Raw genomic sequence first — 15,556 nt, 5'->3', positions numbered from 1 at the left:
CTTCGATGCACTGACCAGTTGTAATAATTCTGCCTTAAACTTGATGCTGCTTATTCTTCAATTTCTGATGACACAAGGCTGATTTTCTCTCTTCTCCCTACTGTCAACTGATACAGGACCTGACTCTTGTGTTTTCTATCACCAACCAGAATAGTAACAAGAGACTAAATATGGGGAAAGTCTCGATTGCCTAATTTTTTAATTGCTTTCCCATCTTGTTTAGGCTACATTCCTTGACTTCCTTACCTGCAGCAACAACCAACCTTACTGTTCCTCTATTTAGAAGCCAAATTAATCTACCTGGAATGTTACTGCTTTTAGGCATATGTGGTAACTGCCTGGTCAGAAATCTCTTCATTGAAAGAAGAGGAGCATATAGGAGGCTCTGTAATACTGAGGAACATGCATCCACACTAGTCACAAAAGCACGTGAGCAAGGCTGATGGATCTCCTTCGAGCAACATGAGAATTTTGTGGTCAGCCGTGCCAATGTCTGTGTTTCATCCTATGGCACCAAATCTACTGTAATGCGTCTTTTTGCAGTTTATCAAAACAGAGCTCTGTCACCAAGCATCTCCTGTCTGGGCCATATGTGTGACCTAGATACTGAACATGCCTCAATTAATGAGGTTATCAAAAAATTGGGAGATCAACATGGGAAGCCTCTAATTTCAGAGATACTATTAATACTGCAGCAGAGCTGCTGGCAAAGCTGAATACAAGGATTTTTGCATTCTAAGAATGAAACAAAATAAACATTTGCAGAGATTAAAAAGACTAAATAGGAAACAGAACTGGGATAGGGCACTAGACATTAGAAGGCTGAAAGGATATCAAAGTCCCTTTTAATGGCAAATACTACAGTTTTCAAGGTAGTGAGTCTTCCATGTTCTTAATGATCTGTTGAAATATTTGCTCCGTATTTTGATCTAATTTTAGAAGTGGAGAATGAAGAACAATTTTGAGTTTCCTCATCTCCTGAAGAAGCTGACAGAGAAAGATTGCCTTCAGGGGGAATTCTTCCCAGGAGGGACTAGGTCCAATTTTCAGTTAAAGACAGGGAGTTGATCCAGTAGACATAACCATCCAAGCTGAGTTCCACTGAACAGTTTTCAGCATAGTTGAGAACAAAACTGGTTATTTTTAATTCGAGAGCACACTGAACACAGTAGTGTATCCAAATGCTGCCTTCCCTGATTTTATGTAAAAGTTCAGCAAAGTACTGCTGGCACTGCCAATCATCCTGAAACTATGATCAACCACATGATCATCATGAGGCTGCCCAATAACTCATAATCTTAACTCACTGCCAGATGATTCAAGTAGTGCTGAGTATAAAAAGCAGGGGGTGGGGTTGTTTTATTTTGTTTTGGGGTTTTTTTTTGGTTTTGTTTTTGTTTTTTTTTTTTTTTTTGAGCAGCTGAAATATCAAGACTTCACCACTAGTCTTAATTGACAGCATTGGACAATTTAGTAACACACCTTCATCACTTATAGCAATTGCGTACTTGACGGACAGGCTGCAGTCAAGCTCAGGAGGGGCATGAAATCAAGTTCTGACTTAAGCATGTGACAGCACCCTTCACCTGTACTACTCAGATCTTTCAGTCTTGCCTGAAAGCTCCCATTTCTCTTGCCTGGGGTGGGAGGGCCACTGGAACTGAGATACAGGGCTGCAAGCTCAGAACCTGAATAATTGTGGTAAGAGATCTTATTTCCTCTGCCAGCTTTCCTCCTTTTTAGAGATACTCAACAGAAGCAAGCCTGTATTTTTTTACTATAGCAACAAAAGGAAGGACAAACTTCCCACCCCACCAGTTACTCTCTCTTCCAGATGGCCTACACATCATGTTTGTTAAAAAATAACCCCACAAAGGGCCTTATGAAAAAAAATTAGCAGGAATCTCTCTTTCCTTTAATGGTCTTTCACCACCGGCTGGCACTCACTTTCCCCCAGCACATTACTGAATAGATGTGGAGGGAACCTGCCATGTTTCTGCAATTCTGGAAGTGGATCCATATCTAAAGGTGTACAGAAGTGCGATCACCTCATTGAAAACTATGTGACAACCTACACCCATTACTGAGACGCGCTCTCCATACAATGCAGCCTCCTTGTGAAACTCTTAGTTTCCTAGTATCACTTAATATGATTTACTGGAATAAACATAATCACAGTTAGAAAAATTTACTGTTTAGCAAATTAAGTAAAACTTCCTGTAACTTACAAATTCTCCTAAACTAGTACAATGTTTGATTCAGGAAGAGCTACATTAAGACTCTTCTGGGTGTCTGACTATTTTGGTATCTTAAGTGACACACAGTTACATTCCAGCCCCAAAAGACATGCCTGCTTCTCATTTAGACTTTACCATATCTTTATCAAGTTTTAGCTTTGATCAAAAAGCATCAATTACATCAAATACATAACAGCTCTACTAAGTTCAAACAAAGATTTAAGACCAGTATCCTGCCTCCAAAGTAGCCAAAACTGGATGTGTAAGAGCAGAAAAAACATACAGTGATACCTTTTAATATCTTCATAAAATGAATAAGATCCTGTGGCAAAGAGTTTCATAGCTTAAGTGCATGTTTGGTAAAGAACCACCTCCTTCCAATTTGGAATTGGCTACCTCCACTTGATATCCTCTCATTAATTAATTACTCATTAATTGCCCTCCTCAAGACACTCATGACTGTACATGTCTCATCCTCATGCACCCGTCTTTTCCCAGACTGAAGAAACATAGCTTAAGGCATCCCTCTGTCTTCTCAAACACAACGGATAAGATACTTACAGAACAGGAGCTAAGAATGTTACAAACTCCAGTCTCAAAATTTACTCCACACTCTGTAATTAAGCAACATGAATCACTGTCATGACTTGGGTTACCAGACCACTTCCTTACTGTGCTGCACGAGACAGCTGAACTAATCTGTTTTCTCTATGCCACTGTCTGATCACATCTGCTGTGACTACTTACACATGAAAGCATTACTCAAAAATCTTTTATTCCTTTAATATTTGCCAAGTGCGTCTCACTGAAAATTTGTATTCTACATTTACATATCGCCATGGATGGCAATCAGCTGAGAATCCCCTACCATAACTGATGTCAGCTTTCTCACTCCCTAAGTTTTACCTCAACACAAATCTCATCCAACTCCATGATTCATCCAAATATTCATGATTTCTAAACATTCACCTTCCTGTTCATACAGTATAACCCACTTAAGTCTCATGAATTCCCCTATTCTCTAACGACAGAATTTGCTTCAAAATTCAATTCTACAGAGTCAAACTTTATTTAGGAAAAGGAGAAAAAAGAAAAAAAAGAAAAAAAGAGAAGCATGTTAGCTCGAAAGGTTTAAAAATCAGGCAGATTAAGATTTCATCTTGTCAACAAGAGCTCAGACTTAAGAGACCTTAACAATGTGGTGGCAACTCCTCCCCTTCACATATTAAAATAAGCATGTAAGCTATCTCCTCAGTAAGGAGGAAAGTGTTGACTACAGCGTGCAGGAGGCAGCAGAAGCTTAACAGCCTGAGAAGCAGCTTCATCTACAATATCAAAAAAGAGAGCCAAAATGCCCAGAGAACATCAAAATAGTTAAGGTCCAGAGAACTAGACAAGTGGCAAACCCACCTACAAGCCCTGCATAACCTTGGCATGCTGCAAGAGATTCTAACAGCAAATACCAAAACTACAAGAAACTGGAACCAACCTACCAGGAGAATATATCTGTAAGAACACATCCCACCCCAAAGCTAAATTACTAATGATTACTAGAACAACTATTTCCAATTTTGAGCTACAGGTGTTTTGTGATAAAGGACAAGAAGCAGCAAAAAGCATTTGAAAGCCACTGAACAAGTTAATTTCAAAAAACATCTTTTTTTTTATATATTTTTAATATTTTACACTTTGAAGGCAGAAACTTCAGACTCAACTTCAGCCACCAATGCACAGCTGCCCAAGAACACTGCCTCCTGCCATGCCACAGTAAAGAGCAACTATGAAAAGGTAACAAATAAGGAAAGAACAAACATCGAAAATACCGCATCCTAATTTATCACTAGCACATTACCTTCTCCTAAAAACCCCTGGATTTTCAAGTCTAAATTGCAATAATTTTATTAATATAAACTTAATTTTGTTTGGGGATTAAGAGAGGAGAACAGAACCAAAAAGTGCAAATTTTGACATCACATTAAAAAAAATCATTAGACATTTTCTACTAAATTAACAGAGATATAGCAAAACTCAGTATATAGTTACTTGCTTCACTCCACAAAATCCTCAACAGTTAGTTATATTATCAACTCAGTCCTTAAAAGGTAAGCAAGCAAGCTATAGCTACATCAGAAATAGACTGCACCCAACAATCGCACAGTGAACCAGCCAGTGACAAGTTTTGTTTTAGTCAATTTTTTCTCCAACATTTGTACAACATTCTTAGTTACAAAGAAAGAAATAGCAACAAATAAAATAGCAACTAACTTTATTTTAAGGGTGCCAGCATCCCACAGCCAAAAGCATATTGTTCCATCTGCCCCGGTTGAAGATAAGTATCTCTTTGAGCCACTGCACAGTGGAGAGAACTGGGGGAAGTGAGGGAAGAAAAAAGAAAAGGTCTCCTGTTAATCTGTTCCAGATGTGCTAATAAGTTCCTCAAGTCATTGACTTCTCACAAAAAAATTCATGTATCAAACCATACTTAAGGAAAAAAACACCCCAATAAATTGCAATGAACACCAAAGTAACACAATGCTTCTCAGAGTCACTCGTCCTTCAGAACAACCCTTCTGGGTTACTTGCCAAAGCACTCTGGGTTCTCCCTCCCCACAACCCAAGTCGTGCAACAGCATGCAATTCCAAACGGAAAACAAACCAAACTACTCAGCAGTGACTGCAGTTCTTACCCAATGTACCTGCGCTCAGAATCACAGCTTGCAAAGAAATGATACTTCAAAACAGCACTGCCCATGTACGTCATGCAATTTTTTTGAACAAGGATGATGTCTGGCATTTTTCAAGGGTCAGGCATTTTGACAATAAACACGTGTTATTTCACAGTGTATACTGTGGAAATTCCTTCTCACTTCACAGCTTAGTTGCCAGGCACGCATTTTTATTACATGGAACATTCTTGGGTGGTTCCTTTTTCAGTCAAATGATACATTTTATTGCTCAGGTTGAGTTCACAAAGCAAAAACCTACCTGCAATGATGTTATAGATGCACTGTGGCCCTGCAGAACTGCTAAGGGTGCACAAGTTCGAAGGCACCAAACTCTGATCATTTTATCACAGCTTCCAGCAGCTATCATGGTGTTTTCATAGTTCACTGCCATATCAGATATTTCAGCTGCATGCCCTCTCAGGGTAGCCAACAATCTTCCATCATCTGTTGCCCAGATTTTTACAAGGCAATCATCTGATCCCTGGAAGTAAGGTAGAAATCATTTCAACTACAGCATTAGCTGTTTTGATGTTACAGTTAAGTAATACAATGAACTAAACAACAGAACTAGTGTCATACAAGATAAATATCCACACACACACTTTTAACAGTTTTCCACACTGCATTCAAAACACAACATCAGATTCCATTAATTCTCAACAGTATATACAAAGCACAATGCATTTATAATACAGATCACAAATCCTACAGCAAGTTGGATTTACACTCTTCAGCAAGACTCTTTTTATAACTCCAACACAAACTGAAGAAGCTGTTGCAATACATTAAAATGAAAATTTACATTAAACGTGAAAATGAATTATGAATTTGTACAGTGTTTGTCATTTAGCATTACACCCACTTACGTTCCTTATCTTACTAGTCTAATCTTCATGCCCTATCAGCATTAGTAGCATACTTACCACAGTGAGGTAAGGTGCCTGTATGAACAGCTATGCCATCATGTCGAAGTACTATAAATCTGCTTTGATATTCACATTAAAAAACACCGAAATGATCACTCTTTCTAAACAAACTTCAGGGGCTTCATCTACCTATTCATACTTAACTTACATTTTGCTGGTCTTCCCACATCACTGTAACAGCTGCTTGCCTATATACAACAAATTCAAGGCCCTAGAAAAAATTTCAGAACTCAGCCCTTCATTTTTCATTGCATTCCTGCACCTCCTTGGAAGTTTGAATACCTTTGCACCTCGCTCAACACAATGACATTTCGGCATTGCACAGAGACACTAACAGATACTTGCTGTATACATTTCATTCATTTGCTTAGGTTCAGAAGCAATACAAAGCTTATAAAATTTCACCTGCATTTTTCCTCTTCCATCTACTTACAGTGCCTCTGCACAAGTTTATCTAGTATTTATTCTTTAAAGAAGTCACAAGGCAGGGCAATGCTATCATCCACCTTTTTTATAAAAGGTATCCAAAGTACAGGGACCAACGGCTGAGGGAGCTGGGGTTGTTTAGCCTGGAGAAAAGGAGGCTGAGGGGAGACCTTATTGCTCTCTACAGCTACCTGAAAGGAGGTTGTAGTGAGGTGGGGGTTGGTCTCTTCTCCCAAGTAACAAGCAACAGGACAAGAGGAAATGGCCTCAAGCTGCGCCAGGGGAGGTTTAGATTGGATATTAGGAAAAATTTCTTCACCAAAAGGGCAGTCAGGGACTGGAACAGGCTGCCCAGGGAAGCGGTTCAGTCCCCATCCCTGGAGGTATTTAAAAGACAGGTAGATATGGCGCTTAGGGTTTAGCGGTGGACTTGGCAGTGTTAGGTTAACAGTTGGACTCGATGATCTTAAGGGTCTTTTCCAACCTAAACAATTCTATGATTTTTGAAAGACTTGTAAGCATTCAGTGAACATAAGCGTCCAACGACCAAAAGTCTCAAAAAATTTTCAGAGGCTACTGATACTATTTTCAACATTACAGCTTTTGTAAGCAGGTAAATGACATATTTTCCTTATTTAGTACACTCTTTTGTCTACATTCACGTTTACTATAGAAATCCCACACTACCATGGCTCAATTTAGCTCCTCTTCTGGACAGCTCAGTCCCAGGACACCAATACCCAACTTGGGAATTTCTCACTGACACAGTCACTACATGTGAAGTAGAGCTGTCCCGCTGGAGAGCCAGGCAAACACTCCAGGAAACACTTTCAAAAGGAACCCAGGTACATCCTGCAGTTATTGGAATGCATAAAAGCATTTGGAAAGTTTTTTTTTTTTCCCTTTTTTAAAATAAATACTAACTAGCCTGTTTACATTACATTAATGCTGATGAAGAGACAATTTATTTCCCCTTCTTTCCTTAACTTTTTTTATATAGTTACTATAAAAAAAAAATCATAGCTAAATGAAAACATAGCTACATTTTACTCATTACATTAGTTCAGATTCAAAACTAGTATCTGGGAGAAGGAGGGGAATAGCATACCTGCAGTTAACCTAACAATTATACACCCGTTCTCATTTGTAGCAATACTCTGCAAACCAGGCAACTTCCTCAGGCTTACTTTTCTAGTGAACAAAATGTTGGAGTTTGTAAGTGTTGGCTGACAGGCAGTCACCCACAGCAGTTTCTCTCTTCCTGTTTTATTTACATCAATTCAGACAAGACACATATCTCAACACAGAAAGATACAACTACAGTCCCAGTTTTTGAAACAGTAAAAAGAAAGCTGATTGTATTTAGGTACACTGAGAGAGCACATTTTTCTACAGATCACAAATAGAAGTTGCTTCTCCACAGAAGGTCTTTAACATCAGCAAAAAGGCTACTTTGGAGCATTAGTGATATTTTAACCCAGCAGAATGTTTTGCAGGGGGACTCTAGATATGCAAAATCAAGATAATTTAAAACTTCACTGTGTATTTGATTTCTGGACTGCCTTGGTAGGTAATTTTGATTTACCAGCTGCCATGCTTCTACTTTTCCTCACGTGAGCATGACTTTTTTTTTCTTCCCAACTCTTCAACAGGTGCACTCATGAATGCAGAGATGTGGGCAAGACAACTTCTCCCCTACCTCTGTCCTAGTCATTTTTGGCATAAACTTCTGAGCCTCCAATTAAGGTTGACAAACGAATTCCGCATCACTGCATATTCATTTTAAACTAGTACTTCTACTAAGAAAAGGTCCCTCTTCCCTCAAACAGAAAAGTACGATTCGAGATTTCAGATTTCTCTTTAGTCCTTGAAGGACGTGGAGGCTGAGCAGCAATCAGCATTACAGAAGAGCAGCGCTCTAAACATTGGACCTCAACACTCAACCAAGGACTGCTTCCTTGTGCAGTCTTGGTTAGTTACTGCAAGTAACGGCCAGTTTCTACTTCTAAAAACTTTGTCATAAGAGGGACTGTTGCAGGGATGTGTGCATTTGACAAAGGAGGTGATAAGGGAAGGTTAATAAAATATCTACTACTGTCCCTCATCCAACTTAGTCATTTCAGCATAGAAGGCTATCAAGTTGGACGGGAATGATTTCCCCTTCATAGATCTATGCCAATCACCTTCTTGTTGTTAATATGTTTGGAAATGGCTTTCAGGAGGATTTGCTCCATCACTTTTTCAGGTGATTGAGATGAAGATGAGTGGTCTGTAGTTCCCTGGAACAATCTTCTTAAAGACAGGAGTGACATCTGCTCTCTTCCAGTCCTCAGGAACATCTCCTGATCATCATGGCCTTTCAAAGATAACCGAGAATGGCCTCACAATGACATTGGCCAGTGCCCTCAGCACTTGCCTGTGTCTTCCATCAGGTCCCATGAATTTGTGTATGGCCAGTTCATTTAAACATTCCCTAGGCCTGATCCTCCTCCACCAAGGAGGAGTCTTCCTTGCTCCAGACTTTCCCTCTGGTCTCAAGGACTTGGGATTCCTGAAGACAAGTCTTACCACTAAAGACTGAGGCAAAGACGACAGTCAAACATCTCGTCTTTTTCCATATCCTCCATCACCAGGTCTCCTGCCCCACTCATCAGCAGGCCCACATCTTCCAGAGTCTTCCCTTTGCTGCTGATATACTTGCAGAAGCCATTCTTGTTGCTCTTCACATCCCTTGCCAGATTCAACTCAAGGCTGCCTTCAGCTTTCCTAACCCCATCACAGAACCTTCAGAGAGTGGCTCTCTATTTCTCCCAAGTCATCTGTCCCTGCTTCCACCTCTTGCACACTTCCTTTTTGTGTTTGAGTTTTGTCAGGAGCTCCCTGGTCATCCATGCAGGCCTCCTGCCACCTTTGCTTGCCTTCCTGCACATCAGGATGGACCATCCTTCAGTCTGGAAGAGACGATCCTTAAAACACAGCCAGCTCTCCTGGATCCATCCTCTCTCCCCTGGACCATATCCCACAGAATTCTTCCAAGAAGGCCCCCAGACAGGTCAAAGTCTGCTCCTCTGAAGTCCAGGGTTGTGATCCTGCTTTTGCCTTGTTCCCTCCCCACAGGATCCTGAACTCCACGACCTCATGGTCACTGCAGCCAAGGCTGCCCCTGACCTTCACAACCCCAAGCAGTTCTTCACTGTTGGTAAGTGTTGTGGGTTAACCCCCGTAGGCAGCTAAGCACCACATAGCTGCTCGATCACACCTCCGTCAACCCCATGGGACAGGGGAAGAGGAAAAGAAGAGTAAAAGCAAGAAAGCTTGTGGGTTGAGATGCAAATTGTTTAATAAGCAAAAGAGAAGTGGAAGAAGAGAGAAAGAAAACAAAACAAGTGATGCAAAGGCAAGCACTTACCACTTCCCACAGGCAGGCCAATGTCTAGTCAGTTCCCAAGCAAAAGATGGCTAACCTCCCTAAACCTGCTCCTCTCCCTTTTTATTGCTGAGCATGACATTACATAGCATGGAATAGCTCTTTGGTTAGTTTGGGTCATCTGCTTCGTTCTGTCCTCTCCCAATCTATTTGGGAGGGTGAGGGGAAAAAGCAGAGTAAGAAACAGAAAGGGCCTTGACTCTCTACCAATGCTGTTCAGCAATAGCTAAAACATTAGTGTGTTATCAATCAGCATTGTTTTTGTCACAAATCTAAACCACAGCACCATATGAGCTGCTATGAAGAAAGTTAACTCCATCCCAGCCAGACCCAGTACAGGAACTATCAGATCCATCTGAGCACCTATTGTTGTCAGCTCCCCAATGGCCTGTGCCAGGAAGCTGTCATCGACGCATTGCGGAAACCTCCTGGATAGCTTGCACCCTGCCACGTCACCCCTCTAGCAGATACTGGGGAGGTTCAGGTCTGCCAGGAGGACCTAGCCCTGCAAACGTGAGGCTTCTTCCTGTTGCCTGAAGAAGGCCTCATCTATTTCTTCCTGATCAGGCAGCCTGTAGCAGACACCCACCCCAATGTCACCCACATCGGTCTGCCCTTTAACCCTCACCCATGAGCTCTCAGCTGGCTCATCACCTGTCCCCAGGCAGAGCTCCACACATTCCTGCTATTCTCTCACGTAAAAGGCAACTCCCACTCCTTGCCATGCAGGCCTGCACCTCCTGAAGAGCCTGTATCCATCCGCAGCAGCACCCCAGTCCTGTAAGCTACCCAACCCCACCCCACCTCTTTGGTCCCTGTGAGACTGCAGCCCTGCAACTACACACAGAATTCCAATTCCTCCTGCCTTTCTCCATAGCAAATGCATTAGTGTACAGGCACTTCAGATGGACACCTACGCAGGCTCATTTCTCAAAGTGTGAAAGCTTTCCCCATAATGCACTTCTCGATCTGTGTGCATACACTTGGGGTGAGCCCCCTTCAGCCCTTTTTGAAGACAGGAGAAACCCTGAAAACAACATCACCCCACATTCTTTGCTTACCCACCTGGTCTGCCACTTCCTCACGTGATTGTGGCTTGTTGTCTCCCTCCCTTCTTGTTTCCTACTCTAGTACTCTCCTCACCAGGTTGGCCACGCTGTTGAGAAAGATGTTTTTGCCCCATATTTGCCTCTTATTCCCCTTTTCACATCCCTCAGTATCCGTAACAAAAAGCTTCCCCTCCTCTGCACGCTTTCAGCTCCTTCCCAAGTTAGAAATCACCAAAGCCTTGATGAAGTTGTTCTAATGAGCAGTTACTCTGTTAATGCAGTTATAACAGGATCCAAAGAAAAAAAAAGCACCCCATAGATAGAACTGCACAATAATCAAACCATCCTTTTGCTTTTACACTATAAGTTCTATACCTCAAGCATGCTAGATCACCTTACTAACAGGAATCATTTTCCAAAACTCTGGACAGTGCCACAATTCTTTTCTGAGCATTAATCTTCAATTTTTGCAATATCCTCAGGGTGTTATCATTAAAAAAAAAAAAAAAAAAAAAAAATCAGAGCGGCCTAGCAGCAAGTACAACACAAATTCTGTAATTTCTCTTCATTTCATCTAAGCTAGGACTTTGGTAGTCATTTTAACTACAACACAGAAACGTAAGTATATATTAATCCAATTATTTGGCATGAACCTCAAAAGTCCTTCTGAATCACCTCAGAACGTCTTCAAATTGTATCCTCATGAACTCTAACAAGCGTTTGCAGTCTTTGCTCTTTACCCCATCACGTTAGACTGTATGAATATGAAAACCAAGTGCTCAATACTCCAACTTCTGCTATTTCTCTTTTTCTCTCAAAATCTGTATTAAACCCTTGAAATGACCATTTCCTTCTACATCACTGACTTTTTTTGATTCGGACCCACTGAACTGAGACTCAATAAATGAACCTACTATGCATCTTATTCTACCTTCACTGCTACATTTAGCTCAGCTCAAATACTTGGATGAAAAGAAAGTAAACCACTTTCAGGAATAGGTTTTAAATAATAGGTGTTAACTTGGGACTTCCCACTAAGATGCTCACCTACACAGAACTTCTACAAGAAGTAAGAAGATTGCAGGATCTCTTAAATTTAGTCGTTTAACTGCATTTAAATGTAGTTGTTAGCATATAATGCTCTTGAAAAGGCTTCAAATCTTACTCATATCCAATACCTTGAAAGAGACACACAGTGCTAATTGTAAAAAAAATAAGTTTATATTATTAGCTCAGTCACAGAATTTTTTTGAATCGTATACATACAAGCTAATTTCATGTATAGCCTGATTTATTCACTTTTACTAAGTGAATTTTTTTTTTTTTTTTACTGAGAAGCTAAAGAGAAGGAAAAAGAAAGAAGAAAAAAGTTGCTAAACAAGCTCAGTAATGCACACTTCCAAATAAATTCCAATGAACAAGTTAACACGGGTTTACAACAGAACTAGCAAACTTGCTGTTTAGGGCTTTATAAGCAGTTTAGAGAAAAAAGGGCCCCTTTTTTTCTCTAAACTCTGCTTATAAAGCTCTAAGCAGATTCAGTTTTAATCCCTTTGCTTCCTTAAAACAAACATACGAGCACTCTATAAAGCGCTCAGATTTGCAGGTTCTTTTCCCCATGTTACTCAATAAGTTTCCATAACTGTTCCTGTGTTTCTAGATTCAAATTTGCACTTCCGTATATAAAACCCTCAAGAAGTTTCAAACTCTACACCTACTTGATGCAATTATTATCTGAAAAATAGTATCAGCACTGTTATCATGATGTCAGACTTAGGAGTATGAAGAAACTTGTGTATTCTTCTCAAAAGTGCAGTCGCCACCAAAAAACCCCCAGGAAGCAGAGGAGACAAAAAGGGTATGTGTATGTGTAAAAATGATGCTTACAAGTAATAGCCTCACCACTCAAAAGAGAGACCTGAAAGCAGAAGAAGGGAATAGGGAACTCAAAACTTCCAAAACATGATAGGGGGTGGAAATCACTCACACGTGGATTAATCTCTTTCTCAAAGCAGTACATGCATGAGAATTGAACCAAGCCATTAACATTAATTGCATCACAGTCTAGAAATCTCGAAGCACTGGTCCTGTTTTTCATGGAGCTGCACAAATTTAAAAAAAATAATAATCTGTCTACAGGACTATACATATTACATAAAAACATGCTTCTACAATTCTCACATTGTACAGATCGATATTATGAATAAGCTACTGACTTTACAGTAAGCTTACAGCCTGCAGCCATTTTATTGGATGAACAGATGGGGGGGGGGGGGAATGGACAACCAATAAACCAAACCCTGAGACCCCCTAAAATGCTGCCTACAGAATGTAACTGATAGAGAGCAACCTGCACATAGACAACTTAAAGGTGTAAAATCATCAGCAAGAAAAAAAAAAAGCTAGTTCTGGGCCCTAATGCCACCTGGAGGGTCCTCAGAGGGCTACTTAATAACAGCAAACCAAGGAAAGATCAGCATAAAACCAGCTGGCTATAGTATAGCTAGGGAGGCATGTGCTGTACATCTCCATTGCAGAGGAAAATTAAACTACCATTAGCAAGTCTCAACAAGAAAAAAGGAAAACAAAAAAAAGGAGGGTGGGGGGGGGAACGGAAAGGAAAAGAAAAAAAGACTAAGGTAAAATTGTAAATTCTGTAGCATCTTGACAAGATTAACAATATTAGAGTTCAAATAAATTCATGAGATTCTGCATGAACTGAATGGGACAGTTCACAACTCTTAAAATACTGTTGCAGTTGTAATAGCAAGGGCATTGGCTTACACCACAGCTCATGTTTCCAAGGTTATGTCTACAACTCCTAGAAGTTATGTGCCTATTAAAAGGCATTTGTCAAAAGTGAATCCTAGAACAAGTTCAGCACCAAGAGAACTGATGACAGCACTGCCAAGGTATGGAGTAAAACTGGTTCACTTTCCTCCCATTACACAGACTTGTGGGCTGAAGTGAAACTGCCAAGAAACGTACAATTTAATCTTGGGTTGGAAACCTTACACAGACTATTACACAACACTGTTTATTATTCCCTAGAAAGAGTAATCTCAGAGGAGACAGGAAGATAAAGGTGAGGAAAAAGGAGATGGCCATCCTTCTTTGCAGTCAGAAAGTTAAGTAGTGCAGGAACCAGAAAAGACAATGCCTGTTTCTATTACTCTGCGTGGGCTCTGCAAGTCACACTTTTCAAGAGATCCAGAATACAGTCTCAGAAATAATTAGGTTTTCTTCACTGATGGCTGATAGGTCTTTCAGTTGTCTTTCCAAGTAAAGAGGATACCTTAATTGCAGTTAATTAAAAAAAAAAAAAAAAAAAACCACACACCTAAATTACCAAAACAATACCATTTGTGTATTAAGAACACTTTTGTATATTCGGGGGGGGGGGGGGGGGGGGGGAGAAAAAAACCACAAAAAACCAGGTAAGAGGTTGATCTTCAGAAATCTCTTGTGAATTCCATAAGAGAATATAAATAGAAACAGTCATTGCATGACCTACTAGCTAGTAGTGAAACTGTACAATGTCCTCATTTCACTGCCTTTAGGCAAACTAAGAGCATCTCCTTCCTAGCAAAGATAACATCTCCCAGAAGAGTATGACTCAAAAATGTGCTGAGATCACTTTCTTTTCCTTTTAATTTGAAGCAGAACATGAACAGAACTTGAATTTAGAGGCTTTCAATCCTTCAGAGGTCAGGAAGAAAAGGAAACAGTTATGATGCATCTTCTAGAACCAATTATAAACCTAAAACAACCTCTTATCTACCTAATGTCACAATAAATGCTGGAGGTTGTAGAGTAACAATGTAGAGCAAGAACAATTCCCTACTGATGCATGCAAATTCACATACTGGCAACAGACCTGTCTGGAATGAAATTTGCCTTACTTTTGTTTATAAATTCCTAGTTCTACTTACTACACTAGAGCCTTTAGAAATTGTAGTGGTCTAGATTGAAAAGAATTGGCACCATTTCATTATATAGATGCAGTTACAACAAGATAGTTCATGACTGTTAATCGACTGACTACATCACGCCAGCTACAGCAACTTCGATTTTACTGGAATGTGGAATACAACCCATTGGTTTTCCATTTGCCAACAACCACTTAAACATCTACACAAAAAACACTGGATTTACCTGAGAATGCTGAGGTAAGAAGTTCTGTCCCAGGCCCTCCAAAATGAAAATTCACCAGCCACAATTAATTTCTATGGACACTTCAGTTAACACTAAATTGAAGTCATGATGATCTAAACTGGGACCTTTTTCAAGCAGTCATACCAGGACGCCAGCTTATCTGTCAGCAAAGGACTGCCAGCAAAGCTCTGGGGTTGCAGAGGCAGTATTTCTCCCCCCATTTTATTTCAGGTTCTTCCACCTTTCTTTTGGAAACAAATTGCTGTTATAGTCAAGAGAATTCTCTCTCTTTAACCACTTTTAAATCAGACTGCAGAAAGCAAGGGAATGTGCAACAAGGAATGATGACTGCAGATGCACCCAAGAGCAAGCTCAGTATATCTCTGGAAGAGGAAAGATTTTAGGAACGTGGGAAAGTTTTAGGAAAACGAAGAATCAGAAGACCTTAACAAGAAGTTTTATGCACTTCATCTAGGAAGCACAAACACAAGTTTTTATTTAGAGGTTAGCAGGGTGAGCATAGGAGATTTTTATACTTGGTACACATAAAATCTCTAATCCATTCTGCCATGTCACATATAAAATAAACCCACAACAAAGAGCCCTTTTC

At 40.2% G+C, this 15,556-nt stretch overlaps 1 protein-coding gene across 6 annotated transcripts in view; it reads right to left on the bottom strand.

Moving 5' to 3' along the window:
• PHIP (PHIP subunit of CUL4-Ring ligase complex) overlaps window positions 1-15,556 on the bottom strand; it is a 137,545-nt gene that overhangs the window by 97,968 nt on the left and 24,021 nt on the right. For 5 of the 6 annotated variants that reach the window (XR_014227736.1, XR_014227737.1, XR_014227738.1 and 2 more), the window contains exons 8-9: window positions 5,223-5,444; window positions 4,503-4,603 (exon numbers count right to left, since the gene is read on the bottom strand). Coding sequence is in view for 2 of the 6 variants with exons in the window: in XM_082307534.1 (XP_082163660.1) it covers window positions 4,503-4,603; window positions 5,223-5,444 (323 nt within the window). In the remaining 4 variants the exon portion in view is untranslated. Of the gene's footprint in view, window positions 1-4,502; window positions 4,604-5,222; window positions 5,445-15,556 lie in introns of those variants that run through there. The other variant, XR_014227739.1, reaches the window with a different exon arrangement.

Source organism: Platalea leucorodia (assembly GCF_965183815.1).
Source record: "Platalea leucorodia genome assembly, chromosome: 3".
NCBI lineage: Eukaryota > Metazoa > Chordata > Aves > Pelecaniformes > Threskiornithidae > Platalea > Platalea leucorodia.
Note: the sequence above shows the minus strand (reverse complement) of the source record. Positions and strands in the feature narration are given on the sequence as shown.